General features: G+C 36.5%; 1 protein-coding gene across 1 annotated transcript; it reads left to right on the top strand.

Annotated features, from left to right (window-relative positions):
• Positions 1-3,150: 3,150 nt before the first annotated feature.
• Positions 3,151-13,493, top strand: lhx2b (LIM homeobox 2b). Its single transcript, XM_058388977.1, has 5 exons — positions 3,151-4,053; positions 5,527-5,729; positions 6,321-6,688; positions 9,718-9,923; positions 10,582-13,493. Exons 1-5 carry the CDS (start codon positions 3,868-3,870, stop codon positions 10,870-10,872), a joined length of 1,254 nt encoding a protein of 417 aa, XP_058244960.1. The 5' UTR covers positions 3,151-3,867; the 3' UTR covers positions 10,873-13,493.
• Positions 13,494-18,103: the final 4,610 nt, after the last annotated feature.

The following is an 18,103-nucleotide window of genomic DNA, read 5'->3' as shown; positions in this document are numbered from 1 at the left end:
TGAAACAACCGATAATTTCAGAACTTTTCAAGACAGATCAGTGTTGTAGACAATATTCTGTGTTTTGGATATTTCAAACAAAAAGTGTAAGGTGATATTTATTTATTTATTTATATTTGTCGATTTATTGTTTTTGAATTTTAGGATCAGCTGCGCGGTTTATTGCCACAGCATACGCCACAGCAGCGTGGTGCATTTTTAGAATTGGTGCGCGAGATAATGTGTAGCAGCTCGGCTTTTGATCAGAGCTTGATAGAATTGTCACGAGGAATAGAAGGCATGTTATACAAAAGCACCAGACAACAAAGCTTTTGCTCTCCCCGGTTTTTCCGTTTTTCCGTCGCAGTTATCAGCTCTATGCATCGCCGAGGGATGAAAAACAGACATTTATGAAATCAGGCATCATGATCCAAAAACTACATAAAATACGCGACTGAAGTGTGGGGTTTAAGAGGTCGGTTTAAAACCATTTCATTAATTAAATCTCCATGTTTACAGTTATAAGCACTTTATATTTTTAACATTTTGCCATACTTTATTCGACTGTTACGGCAAAATATATTTCACCCACGTTAGCAGATCTCTACCGTACTGAAATGTTTTATGTATAAGCCGACAGTGAGCGCAGATAATAAATATGCATGTATTCAATTAAGGGTATTACATGGGATTTCATTTGCATAAGGATTTTAGAGCCTAACACGACTCTTCGTATTTGCGCACTAAAAGTTTCATATAAGCCTGGGTACGTAAGATACATCCATTAATGGTTCATAGGCTACAAAACAGGATAGTAGAACTACCGCAATTGCCATCAGCCCGGGGTCCAATGTCAGTCTACCAGGACATACAAAAATTTATTAGAATTACCTGTCACGTATCATTTGCTTCCCAAATCTCCTTTACTCATTGTCTTGTAATGACACCTGGTTTTACTGGTTAATGGCAATTTAGTAATATGATATGCCTCAGCTGATTTGGCCTATTCCAGTTCACTTACGTTTAATTTAAGAAATTGTCTCACTGTCAAAAAAAAAAAAACAGATAAATAAAAATATTACCAGGAAAAGTTATAAAAAAAGTAAGTCAGTTATATGTACAAAAAACAGTAATTTTTTTACATTTTGCCTTGCACTGATTTTCAACGTACAGTTTATTGACTTGCTAGTCCACGTACTCAATAGTAATAAGAATAAGATCAATTATGAAATAAATCTTTTATACATTAGCCTTATGTCATTTGTAAGAATTCACTTTAGCCACAAAAACTCAAAAACATTGAACACTCTCTCGTCCATGAAGAAACTCAGCCCATTCAGAAACTCAGCCCTGTACAGCTTTTAAGGTTTCTGTTTCTTCAATAGGCACACAATTTGGTACATCTTTACTGTTATTGCATATGAGGAATGGCAAGTATTCTGGATTGTAATTTGCTTGCACAACTTATTGGTCAAATTTTGACAAGATTGCGTATGTGTTTGCATGATTCATGCACAACCTAAGGGGCGAAATATGCAGTTGCGGATTTTATAATCCGATGCATGTATTTTCATTTTTAAAAAGCATTGCGCAAGTAGAATGCGAAATTTTAATACAAAAACTAAAATGCATTTGGTGATGCCCAAGCTAAAATAAAAACTTCCAGTATCAAAATATCCAAATATCAAATTAAATAGTTGAACTAGGGCAATTACTACTAACACTACTACTACTACTACTATTATTATTATTTTTTTCTTTACAATTGTTATGATTAATGTTGTTGCGTTCCTTAATATGTATAACTGTATTTGCTTTTGCAAGTTGTAATATTATGTAACGATACATAGGTGTTTAAGGGATGGGCTTTTGAAACTGTTCATTTGGATTGCATCCAAAATGTAAGACGATGACGGATGGGGTTTGATAAAACACAGGTCACGTATTTGTCACTCACTGCCGTTTTGATGACCCGAAATTAATGCTTTCTCTCCAATTAAGCACTGAGCGCCAATTAAGAGTGATAAAATAAAACTCTATCTTTGATTAAATAAATAATAGGTCTGCAGAACAGTGCACAGTAAAACGACATTTAACGGCAAACAAGAAAATAATTAGACTATAGGTTTAAGGAAATTACATTCATGTTAATAAATCCTCTAAGAATTGTAACATTGTATAATACGGCGCCACGTTCTTCTTAATGCTTGGTCAATGAATAAGACAAACAAAATATATTTATAAGAATAATAGCAATTATAACAACAACAACAACAACAAAACTGACGATGTGTTGTGATTGTGATGCTACTACTACTACTACTACTACTACTACTACTAATAATAATAATAATAATAATAATAATAATAATAATTGCTGTGTATTTTCTTTAACAAAGCAGTGTTGCGTCACTAGGTGTTTATCAAAACCCTTTCGTTTTAAAAAAAGAAGTATGTCAAGTCTTAACCCACAATGAATATAGCTCTGACGTTAATTGGGATGTAAGGAGCGGCTCCTGTAGCGTTACGATGTGTGTCAGTTGGATTCCATGCTGTCAGTACGGCATTCGCTTCTTTTGACACTAAACGCGCTCTGTTTTCTTTTGTTGGAACTCACGGGGGTGAGTCATGGGGGTCTGTGTCCGGGACTGGTTTTATTGTGCGGCATGTCAGCTTGTCCGGTGGGAAATAGTTAGAGCCACTATTGGATTAAATGATTCGGTCCCATTGATTACAATGGGAAAAATCTCACTGCATCTTTTTTTCGATTTAACAAAATCTGAAAATTACGTTGAAAATTGATCACCAAATTATAACTGCAAAATAACTTATTGCGCGCTTTAGAAATCACTTGAACCCACACACTCCAAAGTAAGCAGCAAATATTATAGTGTTTCGCTGATTGTGACAATCATATTCACATGTTTTAGGTCTTTAGTTAGGTCTATTATTTAAGTTAAATATATGCAACAAATGTGAAAATATTATTTACACTTCAGTTACCATCACGTTTGTGTCCGGACGAACTTAAATCCTGCCATACTTATACACGTCGCTCTTATCACGAGTTTGACTGCAACGCTCAGCCAATGGTGGTCGGCGGTGTGATGTTACGTCATGGTCTTGTAGAAAAGGCGCGGAGCATCGCGCGGAACAGGAGTAGGGGGCTGGCAAAACACGGGCAAAACACACACATACTCACACCCCAAAAGTGCACTCAACTCCTCCTCCTCAATTACTTCCATTTGGCTGCGACTACACGAGGGACACATCGCTTGTGAATAACAACAGCTCATTTCAGAGATTGTGGCTTTAAACAAGCACTTGGCATTAAAGTAGTCATCGTTAAAGGCGTCGATATGTTAATATTTATCATTCATTGGAGCCTTCTGCCATGATGAAGTTGGACATCTTATGAAATGACAAAGCGCTGCAAATGAAGCGAAAACACGACGAAGATGCAAACACTAGTAAAATTCGAAAGGTAGAAATTGTACTCGAAACTTCCACAAAATGTCGGGATTAATTTTAATCGGCGATGAGAAAAAGATGGATTTTCGGTGAAGTGCGTCTGCAACCTCCTCCATCCTCAGGCCGAAAAGAAAAAACAACATCGTGTTTTGTTTAACCGTTTGATGACAGGCGTCTGTCCAGTTGAAAATTGCCCACGAAACACTTCAGACGAGGGTTACAGCAGTGGCCTCCGTTGTTGGTACGTGCTCAAAACTCTGGGATGCACCGACACCCAAGAGTGTGCGTTCTGTGTGTGGTTGTTGTGCTTTAGGTCCATTTACGAACACTAAAGAAAAGGCAGTAGCAATAAAAGAACAGCCAAGTACTAACTTCTTAATAGGATTTCTATAACGGCGCGTCCATGAGCGAAGTCATATGAACCGTAAAAGGACAGGACTGTATCTTACGGAAGCAAACACGTGCCTTTCGCTCCCGTCCACGATGCTTTTCCACGGCCTGCCCGGAGGCGACATTCACGGTGTGATTGAAGAAATGGAGCGCAGAGGCAAGAGCGATTCGACTGCAATAAGCTCGGCCATAGATATGGGCGAAAGAGAAACGGTAGGTGATAACACGCTCAGGCACCTTGCCTGAAAAAGTGCTGCAATTTCCATTTTTACACTTTACCAGAACCAGTCATGCGTCTAAGACGAATTTACGAAATTAACAACGGGATGTACAACAATTTAAAGTTAAGACACTTATTAAAAATATATTAGAAACAGTACCATATGATTTTCAGGATTTTCAGACAAGCCTATATTTTACCAGTAATGCAAGCACAAATTGGTGATATAAATCATACCCACAAGAAATTTTTTTTAATCTATTCAATAATCTATTTATTCTATTTAATCTATTAGAGATCTAATATGTTTTGTTTCCATTAGTATTAATTTGTAATTCGAATAGAGTATTTTGTTACAGATGATTTTAAAACTGTTAAATTACAGGCCAATTTTATGAAACAGTTTTGATGTTAGGTATTTTATTAACCTCTTCCAAAGCCTACTGAGTTGTTTAGCGTGCTATCTAGTTTTTGGCAAATGTAAGCTAGTTATAAATCTTCTATACGAATAAAACGAAATTAAAATTAAATAATATAGAATGAATTGAATACTTGAATTAATAAAAAAGTTTTTGTTCATGTCCTGCAGAAGCCATGTAGAGGAGTCGTCAACCAATGATCAGCGCCATTTTGTGTTTTTGTATGTTTGTTTTTTATGCATATGCGAAGTTATTTTAGCTAACCATTGGTATTTCATTTTAAGATTACACACAATATATATCTAGTAAAACACACAGTGTCGTATGTGTTGAGCAAGTTTTTAGTACACAATCATCACACACTCTTTCGACACAAAAACGTGTCCCTTAATAATAATGGCATTGTTATTATTATTATTATTATTATTATTATTATTATTGTTATTATTATTATTATTATTATTATTATTATTATTATTATTATTAATAATAATAATAATAATAATAATAATAATAATAATAATAATAATGTGTGTCTGTGTTTGTGAGAGAGAGAAGCTTTAATAAGTTATGGCCTTCGAAGGAATTGCTATTTGTTCAAGAAGCATGCTTATAAAGTATGTAAATAGTAAAATGCACATATAATGTCTTTTAAAAAAATTCTCCATGTATTATTTAACCTTTCACGTGCTTCATTTCACCTAATTTTTTAGACACAGCTTGTCAGCTTTTAGCCCCTCCCATACGGAAACTATAAGCATCTCTAATCAGCCAAAGTTCAGTAGTTTTCAATAATAACACAGGGGCAGGGTTGCAAAATTAAAAGAAATATAACTCAGAGTTTGCAGTTTAATTCACGCGAAGTCGTTCGTTTTTATTAGAGACTACGTTTTTGTTTGCACACGATACAGATTTTCCAGGATTTTAGGACCATAAACATTGTCCAATAGCCCTCTTTGTAAGTCATTATATTTTTGCTAAATAGTTATGCCTTCGGAGAGGTTGGACCTAGTCTTTGCTGAACCTGTATATGGTGTTTCTCCTTAGAGCATGCCGTCGATGAGCGGTGAACGTGTGGCTCTGTGTGCGGGCTGCGGGGGGAAAATATCCGACCGCTATTACTTGCTTGCCGTAGACAAGCAGTGGCACATGCGCTGTCTGAAATGCTGCGAGTGCAAACTCAATTTGGAGTCCGAGCTCACCTGTTTCAGCAAAGATGGAAGCATTTACTGCAAGGAAGACTATTACAGGTGAGTGGCTCGCGGTCACATGCGTGTCAACTTTCCAAGATAACAATGAGGCTTCATGCAAGCCAGATTTCCCTAAGTTGTTTTGTTTTCTTTTAGAATGTATCCCCAGACATCCACTCTGCACTGTGTGTAGGGCTATATAAACACGGTGTATGCAAGTATAGCAAAAATGTTTCCTGCATAGAGTGAAATTTAATGCTGTTGTAACAGTGGTTATATTTTAACGCGTGAAAATGGAGTATGCCTACCAACTGAGCAAGACGTCATTCAGTAGGCTTATGGCACATATTTTGTCTCAGATGCTTAATTAAAGTTTAATTATTCGAATACTGTTTTACATTACAGCGTTAATACCTCAGTGTTATTCGGGAGAAAAATGTGCAAGAATATTACCATTTATTGATAATTATTGCATTTATTAGGTGTTTACAGCAATGAATGTCAGACTCAATACTGCAGCGGTTTTTAACAATAAATAACGAGGCCTCCAATTTCGGTAGCAGACTAGGCCTTTTGGAGCTAAAAATTAATATACCACCTCTATTTCATTAATCTGTTTCATCTAGGCTCATGGCTGTCTCTCTTTTGCAGAAGGTTTTCGGTGCAGAGGTGTGCGCGCTGCCATCTCGGGATTTCAGCCTCGGAAATGGTGATGCGAGCTCGCGACTTGGTATACCACTTAAACTGTTTCACATGCTCGACGTGTAACAAAATGCTGACAACGGGCGACCATTTCGGCATGAAAGACAGTCTCGTGTATTGTCGTTTACACTTCGAGACGCTCGTGCAGGGAGACTACGGACACTTCAATCACACAGACGTGGCTCCAAATAAAGCGCTGGGTACTGCGGGGGCGCTCGCGCTCTCCTACTACAACGGAGTTGGCAGCGTACAGAAAGGACGCCCGAGGAAACGGAAAAGCCCAGGACCCGGAGCAGATCTGGCCGCTTATAACGCAAGTGAGAGCTGTTATTATTATTATTATTATTATTATTATTATTATTATTATTATTATTATTATTATTAACTTCTGACATGCAAGCAGTCGGTCGGAAATGTACTGCAATTTGATTTTTAAAGGTCTTGTTCAGCCTTCCAACTTTCAGGCTATACAAAACGCAAGTTAATGCAGTAAAAAGACATAACATATAATTTAATGATTCGATAATTAAAACAATTGGTGCATATGTCCAAGTTGCAACTTGCTGCATTTTAAGGAATAAACAATTCAGCAATTGTACGTCTTATTTTAGAGCATGCTACAGAACATAACCGACCTCCTACAGTGCAGGTGACCTACTGTTTTGGAATGCAAACGGTGATTCGAAAAAGTATCGTTATTTTCAGTCTCAGGCTGTTGGCAACTTCAAACCAGGCCTACAAAGACTAATGAAACAAAATGGATATCGACATGTCGGCTTCTATAAACAGTAGATTAAAGGCACTGGCTTAGCGTTATGCTTCTCATTCTCAGGCTGTGCAATCCTTTAAATGCAAAACTTCAAATGACTCTTAGACTGTCTAAGAAAAGTAATCTTGCTCTACAAACAATAGATTTCAATCTTTAAGTAGAAGATGCATTTAACCATAAAATGCTAAACGATATTGTCTCAGTTGGAGGTACTGTAGTTTTAATGCAGAAATCGGAAAACACTTTCATGCTAGCCATGTGTAAATAAAATAGCCCACATTTAACAGCAGCATGTCTGGTGATAATCTATTCAAGAGAGCTAGCATAAGTTCACTTGGCAAGAGAGAAAATGATAGAAAGGATTACAGGATGTACATTTCTGAATATGATTTTAAAATACTATTGGGATACTTTTTTTAGCGAGGATTATCAATTTGTAAATTTTGTAAATTTTTATATATGGCATTAATTAGGCAATGTATCGGGTACAGAACATAAAGTTGTGTAATTCCACATTTAATGAGGAAAAAAGAAAGAGAGAGATAGACAGCGAAACCATTAAATGTAACATAAAATTAGAGCAAAAATATACCCCCTACCCCCCCACACACATTCACATATTGCACAAAAGTTCCCCGGAAGGTACAACTGAAAAATGATTTGCGTTCTAAATTTTTTTTGCACGCTTAAGTAACCGTGTTTTCCAGACAAATGCTTAAATGCATATCAAACATATAATGATCAAAACTAGTATGCATAAACTAGAATGTTAACTAGAAAAGTTTCTAGAATGTTGGTGTCCTCGAACGTTTAGTAGCAACGTCACTCATGAACTCCTATATAAATACTTTGAGCATGAATGACAAGTGGGAAATTACTTAGATGCAAGTCGAGACCTCTAGTAGATGAAAATATGTGAAAGAGGAATATAGAGAGGTTTTGGAGGAGGAGAAAATATTGAATTCAATTTTCTCAGATACAAGCTGTTTCACTTTACTTTGCATAGGATGTGATGTCTTCAGTACCTGCTTAATTATGTCCTAAATTCTAGAAGCAGGGCATAACTTAAAATTATTAGGTGGTAACCAGATAGCAAAGGTATTTATGCTTAATTTTTTTTATTTGATTTTCCATTAAGTTTTACTGTCATTTCTAATGAGACCACAGAATTCTAATATTTACTCGATCCGTGAAAATCGGAAAATCATTTGTTGTGAGAAACTAACTAAAAAGATATTTTCACAGCTTAGTTTGGTTTTTGTCAAGTATTTCACATAGCTATGTGTTATTATATTTTTATCCACTGAAATTACTTGTCCCACTTCCATATTTTTCTGGACCACTACACTAAATTTAAAAATAAATTTTGGGATTAGCATAGACCAATACAACGAATTGTTTGATATCAAGGAACTCTTTGCATGTTAAATCATTGCATGCATGATGCGTGCAAGTATGGGGACATTTTTGGTTTCGATCACTACTGCCTCCTTCGGGTTACAGACAGAACGACAACCACGACCAAAGGGCCAGCTAAAGTTGCTTAGGAAAACTCCCCACGCACTAACTTTAGCTATAGGACTGTGTTAAACACTATATATCATATCATCTTAAGTGAAGAGGGCAGACTATGGATTAATTTACTACTATAAAACACAGGTTTTTTAGAGTCCTAGACTCTAAGTAATATTTACTGCTTACTAGTGTGCTTCTCAAACAGTAATATTTATTAGTTGCCAGATTGACATAATTTACAATCCAGTTATTGGCCATGTGCCTCACTGCGCACATTAAAGGTTAATTATGCGACGTGCTGATCAGACGTTTTTTCTGAGAGTAATATTTACAGTTGTCAGAGAAAACACAGTTCCTGAAATGTCTTGTCTAGCAACACTTAAATCTCTGCCAAGTATCTCCCACAACTCTGTGTCAGTATGTTTAAAAAAGCTTCATTGCAAAATGCATCTCAAATTGCTGAGCCACATGTAATGACTGTATGTCTATATTAATATTCTATACAAGCATAACTAACATTTCAAAACAAATTTAGGTTTTTAGCATATATTTGTCATTCAAAAGATTTTTGAGTAAATAAATAAATAAATAAACAAACAGTTAAATGCAAATCTGTTCATCCAAACAATATTTATATGTTTCTTTTTAAAGAAAATTACATCTAATAAATATGATGGATATGTATTAATTATTAACTATTTCTCTTAGTCTGTAGGGACCTGGATTTCCCCCTTGTGTTTTGTATGAATCAAAGATTATGTTGCTTTCAAGTCATAGTTGATCAGGCAAAATACAGATAGAGATATTTGAGTGAAGTTTAAATGTAACAATTAGAAGAAGGAAAATATAGACTCTAAATGGCACCTTGTTAACTCTAAATGGCACCTTGTTGAAGCAATTTACTGTCAACACAACCAAACCTGCGAATATAAATGCTTATTAGAAGGGAATAAGCTGGGAAATGTTTTAGTATGGTACTGTGATAGCTTAGCATGCCTAATGGAAATGAATATTCCAATATGCCTTAAGTGTTTATATTTGCTGATGTTCTCTTTACAACAGCACTAAGCTGCAATGAAAATGATGGGGATCCCATAGACAGAGAATCTCAGTACAATTCTGGTCAGAAGACTAAACGAATGAGGACTTCCTTCAAGCACCATCAGCTGAGAACCATGAAGTCCTACTTTGCCATCAACCACAATCCTGATGCCAAAGATTTGAAACAGCTGGCACAGAAAACAGGTCTTACAAAGCGTGTACTTCAGGCAAGAAATCCTCTTCCATATTAAAATATACTTTTCCTTATTAAAATCCTTTTCTGTATTAAAGTGTAGCCATGACTCATGTTAGTTTTATAACTGATTCAAAGACTGATTTGAATTTCATAAAATTTTAGAGTATATATATATATATATATATATATATATATATATATATATATATACTTAATATCCTGCTTAAATCTGTTTAATATGAAACCTTATACAGACATGAAATTGAAGAGACTTTCATCAGATGAATTTTTTCACTTGGCTAAGAATTTTATTAATTAAAAAAAAAAGCATTGTAATGTCAATTCTGTGAAAGTAACTATAAAAATGAAATAAAAAAAATCAATGAAATGGGAACCAATAGAAAAGACAAATAAATGAATTGTTACATATCCAAATAAATATGAAAATGAACCTTCCATCAAGAACCAGCTGTTATCAGTTATCATTGAAACAATAAGAGACAAATGTAGGCTGTAGTTTTCTCATAAATCTGCCTGGAGGACAAAAGAAAGAGAGAAATGAAATAAACAAAATACTCTTAGCATCCGGCTAACCTGTGTTTTTTTCTTTTTCTATTTGTCGTCTCATTTCAGACATCTTTTGCTCTCATGCGTTTATCACTAATGGATGGATTGATATTTTTTTTCAGGTCTGGTTCCAGAATGCCAGGGCCAAATTCCGACGAAATCTTCTGCGTCAGGAGAGCAGTGGGGTGGACAAAGCTTCAGATGGATCAACATTAGCTGGTGGAACCCCATCTGGTCCGGCATCTGAAATCTCAAATGCCTCTATGAGCCCTTCAAGCACTCCCACCACACTAACAGACCTCACTAACCCTACAATGCCCACTGTCAACTCTGTACTGACCTCTGTGCCAGGCAACTTGGATGTGCATGAGTGCCGGAGTCCTTCTCAGACCACACTTACCAGCCTCTTCTGATGCTTGTCATTTAGTGATAATCACCAGTGACTCTTATATGGCTTTGAAATTACAGAGCACATCCTGTTTTCTGAAGTTGTGAAAGGTTTACTTTACTAGTCTGTACCACATATACCATATCTAGCCCTGATGCTCACAGGTGCTGTTTGTAAAATGGTGCCATAATGCAGATGTGATTAGTGGCACAAAACCCTGTAACTGTTCAAGTCACAGATGTCCCAACCAGGGCATTATTTTCAACAGACCTAACAAAATGCAAAATTATACTCATGCCAACTAGAGACAATTAAAAAGGTAAAATTGGTGAAATTGGTTAAAAAGAAAAAAAAGCTATTGTTTGACTGTAAGCCTCTTTCAAAGTATTGCATAGAGGTAGGCATGCCTCAGTGAAAGAATGTTGATGCTTTGCTGTTGTTCTTGTCTTTGGTGGAATTGAAGAGAATTTATTTTAATTTTTATTTCATCCTTACCCAAATATGTTTACAGCATAAGACTGATGACAGAAGTGACCTCATTGTATGAGTATCAACTTCTTTCCGCTGTCTTTTATTTATAGAACTGCACACAGGGGTCAATTTGAGGAAAATGGATTATAATGTGAATAATCTTGAGATGAAAATCATAAACAGTAAAATCATAATTGTCACGTGCCTTATGCTGCATTTTAGTAACTGTGTACAAAGTCCATTTCTCACAGCTAAAATGAATTGAATTTGAATATGTGTATTTTATCCATTGAGGCAACAAGGTTTGGTAGCTCTGCATAAAACATGAGCATTAAATACAGGTACATACTCTTTCTTCTCTCCTTCTTGAACTCTCTCTTGCTCTCTCTCTCTCACTTTTTCTTGCTATATCACCCAAGAGAAACTTAAAATTAATTAAAATAAATTAACTCAACATCTTACCTCACTAAAAGTCCACTGGATATAATAGCACAGCAGCTAAAACCTTAATACACACTTCATATTAGCAAAAATAAAAGAGTAAAATAATTACACTGAAAAATGCAACAGCTGGGTGACTATTTGTATTAGTTCTGAGGGACATCACTTAAAACAGGATAATGTAAATCAGAAAATATGATCAAATTGTTTCATTAACTCAAGCGAAAGAAACTACATTTTGTTGTAGATTCATGAATTATTTTACAATTATTAAGATGTAACAGTGTTGAGAACAGGTTGAATGTTTCCATGGTGACCATAGGCTTTTGTTGAATATGCTGTATGTTTTGGACTGACTCCTGGGGTGTTTCTTAAGCATTCTTCAAAATATCCAATTTGATGTAAATCATCAGTTCTGTACAGAATATATGTAACAGTTGTATAGGGCCATCCTTGCTATTGCCATAAACTGAGAAATAAGAGGTTTTTGTAGTAAAAATACATGAGATCTCATCTCTCATTATTATTACTTTAGTTATGATGCCATTATTTATTCCATTTTGATCAGTGTTTTCAGATTAACAGTGAACATCATTAATGAAACATTTTTTATACAGTGCATGGCTGTGGACACCTGACCATTACACCCATATGTAGGCCTTCCCCAAACCTTTGCCACAAAGTTGTCTTTGTGAGCTGTAGCATTATTACTGGCTGACTAAATCGTGAATGGGATGTTCAAAAAGCACATATGAGTGTTATAGTCAGGTTTTCAGAAAATTATGGCTATATAGTGTACATAGGTCAAAACCATATTTTATCATAACTTGATTTAACTCACATACAAACTAACTTTTATGTTACTATATATATTTGATAAAGACTGCAATGGATTTCCGCTATATAATTCTGTATTAAATATTATGTGGTTATTTATTTCATTTTCTATGACAGCAGTCTTAGAAATGCTCTAGAATCATCAGTAATGTTGGATGGACTTACAGTTCACAATTGAACTTTAATTATTGCAATGTATTGTGTATGGAAACATATTATTCAATTTATTGCTTCATATACAAATGAACTGACACATTGGGCTATTTTACATGACTATTATTGTAAGTTCCTAATTAAGATCGACCAAATACAACTGTGTCAAAGTCAAGACACAAATTCAAAAAGTGAATTTTAAGTTTTGCAATGAACAAACAATGAAGAGCACATCATGTATATGGCGAGCCAGCATCCATGATAGCAAATAAGTAATAACAAATAACCACCAATGCTTACCACTTAATTTAGCAAATATGCTAACATGGAATGACAATGAAGAACCTATCTGAAACTGTCTATGAACCTATGAACTGATATAGGATTCCATTGCTATATCTGGCATTTCGGGGCATGGTGGCTTGGTGGTTAGCATGTTTGTCTCACACTTTCAGGGGTTTTGATTAGTGCCTTTGCTATTTGTGTAGAGTTTGCGTTTTTCCTCCCCCAGACCAAAAACATGCATTGTAGGCTGAAAGCCTATATGGTTAATGAGTAAATTGTAATTGCTGATTTGTTTAAATCTAGATAGAGATTTCTTGAGGCATTGCTTGTGAATGATAAACAGTATAGAAGGCATTGTGTTGATCCCTGAACAAAACACATATATTGGACTAGTCATTACCAGGTCCTAAAATAAGCAATAAATGCACATAATTATTGAATAGTTTATTTGTCAGCTTTCTCACCACAATGTAATTAAAGTGAGGAATCCTAGTTGTTTCTCTTCACCATGGCCACCATGCATCCAGCTACAGCAGAATGGTAAGTGGCAATTAAAGTCATTACATAGATTTAGCTGCATTTTTCAGTCCTAATGTTTTCTACATTAATATCAATTTAAAAAATGTATGGGACACAGACACGCATGTATAGGAATTAAAAATTCAAGAAATTCAAGGGGTGTCCAAAACAATGGGCAGCATTTGAGTGGTATGCACACTGCAAAACAAAACAAAACAAAATAAAGTTTAAGTACAAAGTGTCAACTTTAAATGAATTAAATAAACATTAATTAAAAATTAAATAATTGTTATAACTGTAAGGAAGCCCCAGAGGCTGCACGTGTGGGATCCATGTGTTGATTTAATGAAAGCAAAGTCTAATAGCAAACAAATCCATATCGTAATCCAAAAAATCACAGTGGCAACTCCTGGTGTTCTGCTTTGTGGTCAGCCACAGGGTCTGTGTGTTGGTTTATCTGGGTGTAGTCTATGAAATTATCCGTTTAGTGTTGGATCTAGGACGTTGGCGGCATTGACCGAGAATTTTTCCTTGGGACTGTACCCCTCCCAATCTATCAAATACTGAAGTTGTCCCCCATGGCATCTGGAATCTAGAAGGGCATGTACCAGATAGGTGGGAGGGACTTGAGAGAGACAATGTCCAGTGGGGGGAGGAGGTTCAACGTCGATGGTTTCTTGGTGTTGGGGGTGGTGCACTGGTTTGAGCAGGGAGATGTGGAATGTAGGAGAAATGCAATAGGTAGACAGAAGTTGGAGCTGGTATGTGACAAGGTTGGTTTGTTGGACAATTCTGAAGGAACCTATGAAATGAGGACTTAATTTGCAGCAGGAAAGTTTGAGCTTGAGGTGGCGGGTGAAGAGCCATAATAGGAACATAGGGTGCTGGTAACCTAGCACGCATTGAAAGGGTGCTGCTCCTTGTTGCAGTATGTTTTGAGATAGCAGCCGATTTCTTGGTGGAGCTGTTTCATTTGCCCATTCGATTAATATACATTTCCACTTCCTTGGACCAAGTGGGCAACCAGAAGGCATTGTGAAGAAGGGATATGGTCCTCGGAAATAATAACCTGAAATCAATATTTGGCCCCCTTAAGACAATGTCGCCATTCTTCTAGTGCTTCTTTAACAGATAAGAGTTCTCAGTTGTTGACATCATAGTTAGCTTCAGTGGGTGACAATTTCCTGGAATAAAATGCACAAGGGAATAGCTTCCCAGGTTCAATTCCACAGCTGGATGCATCAACTTCTACAATGAAGGAAGCATGTCTCCTTGCTGTGCAATGATGGCCTGGAGCTGAGAGACATATGCTGGATCTCCTTGCTGCAAAGTATTCTGTAAGGAAGCCTCAGAGGCAGCACATGTGGGATGTGCAGATTTAATGAAAGCAAGCAAAGTCCAATAGCAGAAATGGCAAACAAATCCGATAAGGCACAAAACGAGAAAACTAGGTCAAAAATACAAGGAAGGTCATTGAGTAAATGGCACATGCAAAGAATAAATGGCAAAATGCAAGGCTTGGTATGAACGCTACGGAACAATACTTTGTGCTGATGCTGGAGTGCACGCTGTTAAAATGTTTGTAAAGCCAGAAGTAACTCTGACCTGGAGTCAAAACTCAGGAGAGGTTTTCCTCTGGCATCAACTTTAAATCAGTCATCCTTGATTAAGAGACTACATTAAAGAAAAATAAATCAACTTTAAATAAAAGACTGAAATAAAAATAAAATAAAAGTTGAAGAAGTCAAGTTTAGAACAACAGTCAATCATGAATTAAAAAGATTACATTAAATAAATGGAGATCAGCTGTAAACAAAAAGAGTCAACTTTTGAGAACTTTGAGGAGCTGCTCAAGGTAGCCACATATAGCCATAGATAAGCTCATCTTGAACTGGTCCATTGAGCTGGATAGCATTGCATGTTTGAAGCTTGACGACCGCAACCTGACTTTGGGCCATGTGCTGCCACAGTGTCCCGTTATTTCATTTGTGCAGAACTCGCAATTTACAAATTTTGTAGTGAAGTAGCATTGTTTTGTGTGTGTGTGTGTGGTCAAACTGTAAATAAAGATAAGCAACATAAAATCAGATTACAGAATTAATAAGTTATTCCACTTAGATTACATCACTTTATGATCAGTACATTTCACGATATAAATTCAGTAATTCAGAATATTTGTATGTAAATCCTTAAGCATTAGGCTTAAGCTACACATATCTCAAAAAATACAGTAACAAACATTTTTAGAACACTTTCGCCCTTTAACAAACCCAAATAAGTGTATAATTACAGTTAAATAACAACTGCGTCATATTTTGCGTTTAGACACTAATTATCCACCACGACCTCAATTAACCTCAATATAAACCATAAACGATTTGGAAACAACAAAACACACTCACCATGCTGGGATCAGGAAAGATTAGAAAATGCAAAGCTATTTTGACATTATTAAACCGTTCAAAATCCCAACAGCTACATAAACTCGTGCTGTGCCTCGTTTTTTTTCTTTTATGATTCAGAATCACATACGCTCTCAAGTATCGCATTCTTAAAGGGGCAGAGCCCAACAAGCACTGTGCACCTGAAAGAGACAACATGCTTCAGTGCAAGGTTTTTACAGTTAAGTGAAACCATTCTCACAATGCTCACTATTTTCTTGAAACGAGACAATTCACACTCGATATCCTGGTTTGGAATAAATGGAGGAATGTTTGACACTGTAAATTTTGTTGTTGTTGCACCCAGTGGTGTTACAAAACAAAACTCTCCACTTACCCTTATTCCCTGATGCACAATGTCCCTGCCTTTACTCCATCACAGCTTTTTTCATTTGTGATGCCAAAATTATGTTTCTCCTACCACCAGTAACACCTGCAGAGAGAGAGAGAGTGAGTGAGAGAGAGAGAGAGAGAGAGAGAGAGAGAGAGAGATAAGATATGCTTGTAATCATGTAATGGTTAAAAACTATGTAAATTTTGTGCAAAGTGCAGGCAGGGGGACTAAAAGGGAGAGCTAGTGGGTGACACAGACATGAGTGCTTCCAGGGAGATAAAGTGCGTAACCACTGTTGGGAAGTTTAAATATTTACGGAATTTGGGGAGAACAGACTTTAAGTTGGCATGATTAAAGTCTCCTGCTGCTATAACAAGGCTGTCTAGTGTTGGATAATGGATCAATGTAGCTTTACCATGGCTAATCTAGTATTCGCTTGCAGAGGTAAATAAACAGCTGTTATAATGAATGATTTAAACTTCCTTGCCAAATTGAAAGGTCTGAATGGTAACAACAGCTATTCAGTATCAGGGGAGCAGTAAATGTCTTTGACTGTAGCTTTTACTATAGTGTTGCTCTGCTATTACCGTTGTGAATAGTTCTATCCGTTCTGAAGACAATGTGGTCTGCTAGCTCGATAGTGCCATCTGGGGTGTTTATATCCTGCCAAAACTCTGGCTTTATCATCACACAGTGATTTAAGCAATGAAAAGTGATCCACAGTTGCAACTCGTCCATTTTGTTGATAAGTGACCGATTGCTAGCAAGAAAAAGCCAGATTGTAAGGATTAGCTTTTAGATTAGCATGCAGGCTCTCTCTCATGCCCATTTTTTGTTTTCTGTGGCTCCACCATCTCTGATGGTGGACCTTCACATAGTGCATGGGTGCTATTCTGGCTCCCTTGTGTCTCCAGAACACCAGTGTACTGAATTATGGCATTGGCTCTCTTAAGCTACTCCCTCATAAAGACTACCTTTCAAGAACAGAATGGTTTTCACAACAATATTGTAACAAAGAGTCAGGTCTACATAATATAGGGCACAAAAGTTTGCAAAAATATACTTAAATATGTGTTTATAGACCTGTCTCAACATCTCAAAAATTTGTTTTATTACTAAACAGGTTTAGTAATAAATCTGTCAGCTTGATTTTCTTAAAAATACAAACATATGTTAGATATTATTCTAGAAGAATTTGTGTTGAATATAGTGTAATTAGAGATTTGCCATTAATATGCTGCAGGTAACTGAGACAAGAACAATCTATATCCATCTCTAGGGTCTTAAGAAAGTCATCAGACCTCCAAGTGTAAAAGTACAGAGGTTGTAACCATCTGAACCACCCATCCATGGGTGTAGGGTTACGTGCCATGGGCCTCATACCTTGCATTTGTGGAAGATCCCAATTCCAATCCAACCCATGCCTTGGGTGGCCCCTATCTTTCATCTATCTTGGAAACTCTCTCCACCCTTTTAGAGACTAACATATGTTGGTCCATGGTCAACTTACACTATGTATAAATGCAAAAATTAGTGGATGGGTGGACTAACAGGAACAAGGCAGGTACTAACCACTGCCTTGATTTTAGACCTCAGTATGTGAGACTGGGGGATTGCAGGTCTGACACTGTGGTCAGCAGTACTGGGGCACCACAAGGGATTGTTCTCTCTCCGGTCCTGTTCACCATTTACACCTCGGACTTTCAGTAGAGCTCTGAGCTCTGCCACGTGCAAAAGTTTGCGGATGATACTGCTATCGTTGGCTGTATCAGGAA

Source organism: Hemibagrus wyckioides, linkage group LG05, assembly GCF_019097595.1.
Source record: "Hemibagrus wyckioides isolate EC202008001 linkage group LG05, SWU_Hwy_1.0, whole genome shotgun sequence".
Taxonomy (NCBI): Eukaryota; Metazoa; Chordata; class Actinopteri; order Siluriformes; family Bagridae; genus Hemibagrus; species Hemibagrus wyckioides.
Note: the sequence above shows the minus strand (reverse complement) of the source record. Positions and strands in the feature narration are given on the sequence as shown.

Bases quoted from the DNA above. Each gene is read 5' to 3' on its own strand.
- lhx2b (XM_058388977.1), top strand. From the start codon at position 3,868: ATGAACCGTAAAAGGACAGGACTGTATCTTACGGAAGCAAACACGTGC. The intron at 4,054-5,526 runs GTAGGTGATAAC...GTTTCTCCTTAG, and splicing joins ATATGGGCGAAAGAGAAACG to AGCATGCCGTCGATGAGCGG. The intron at 6,689-9,717 runs GTGAGAGCTGTT...TCTTTACAACAG, and splicing joins TCTGGCCGCTTATAACGCAA to CACTAAGCTGCAATGAAAAT.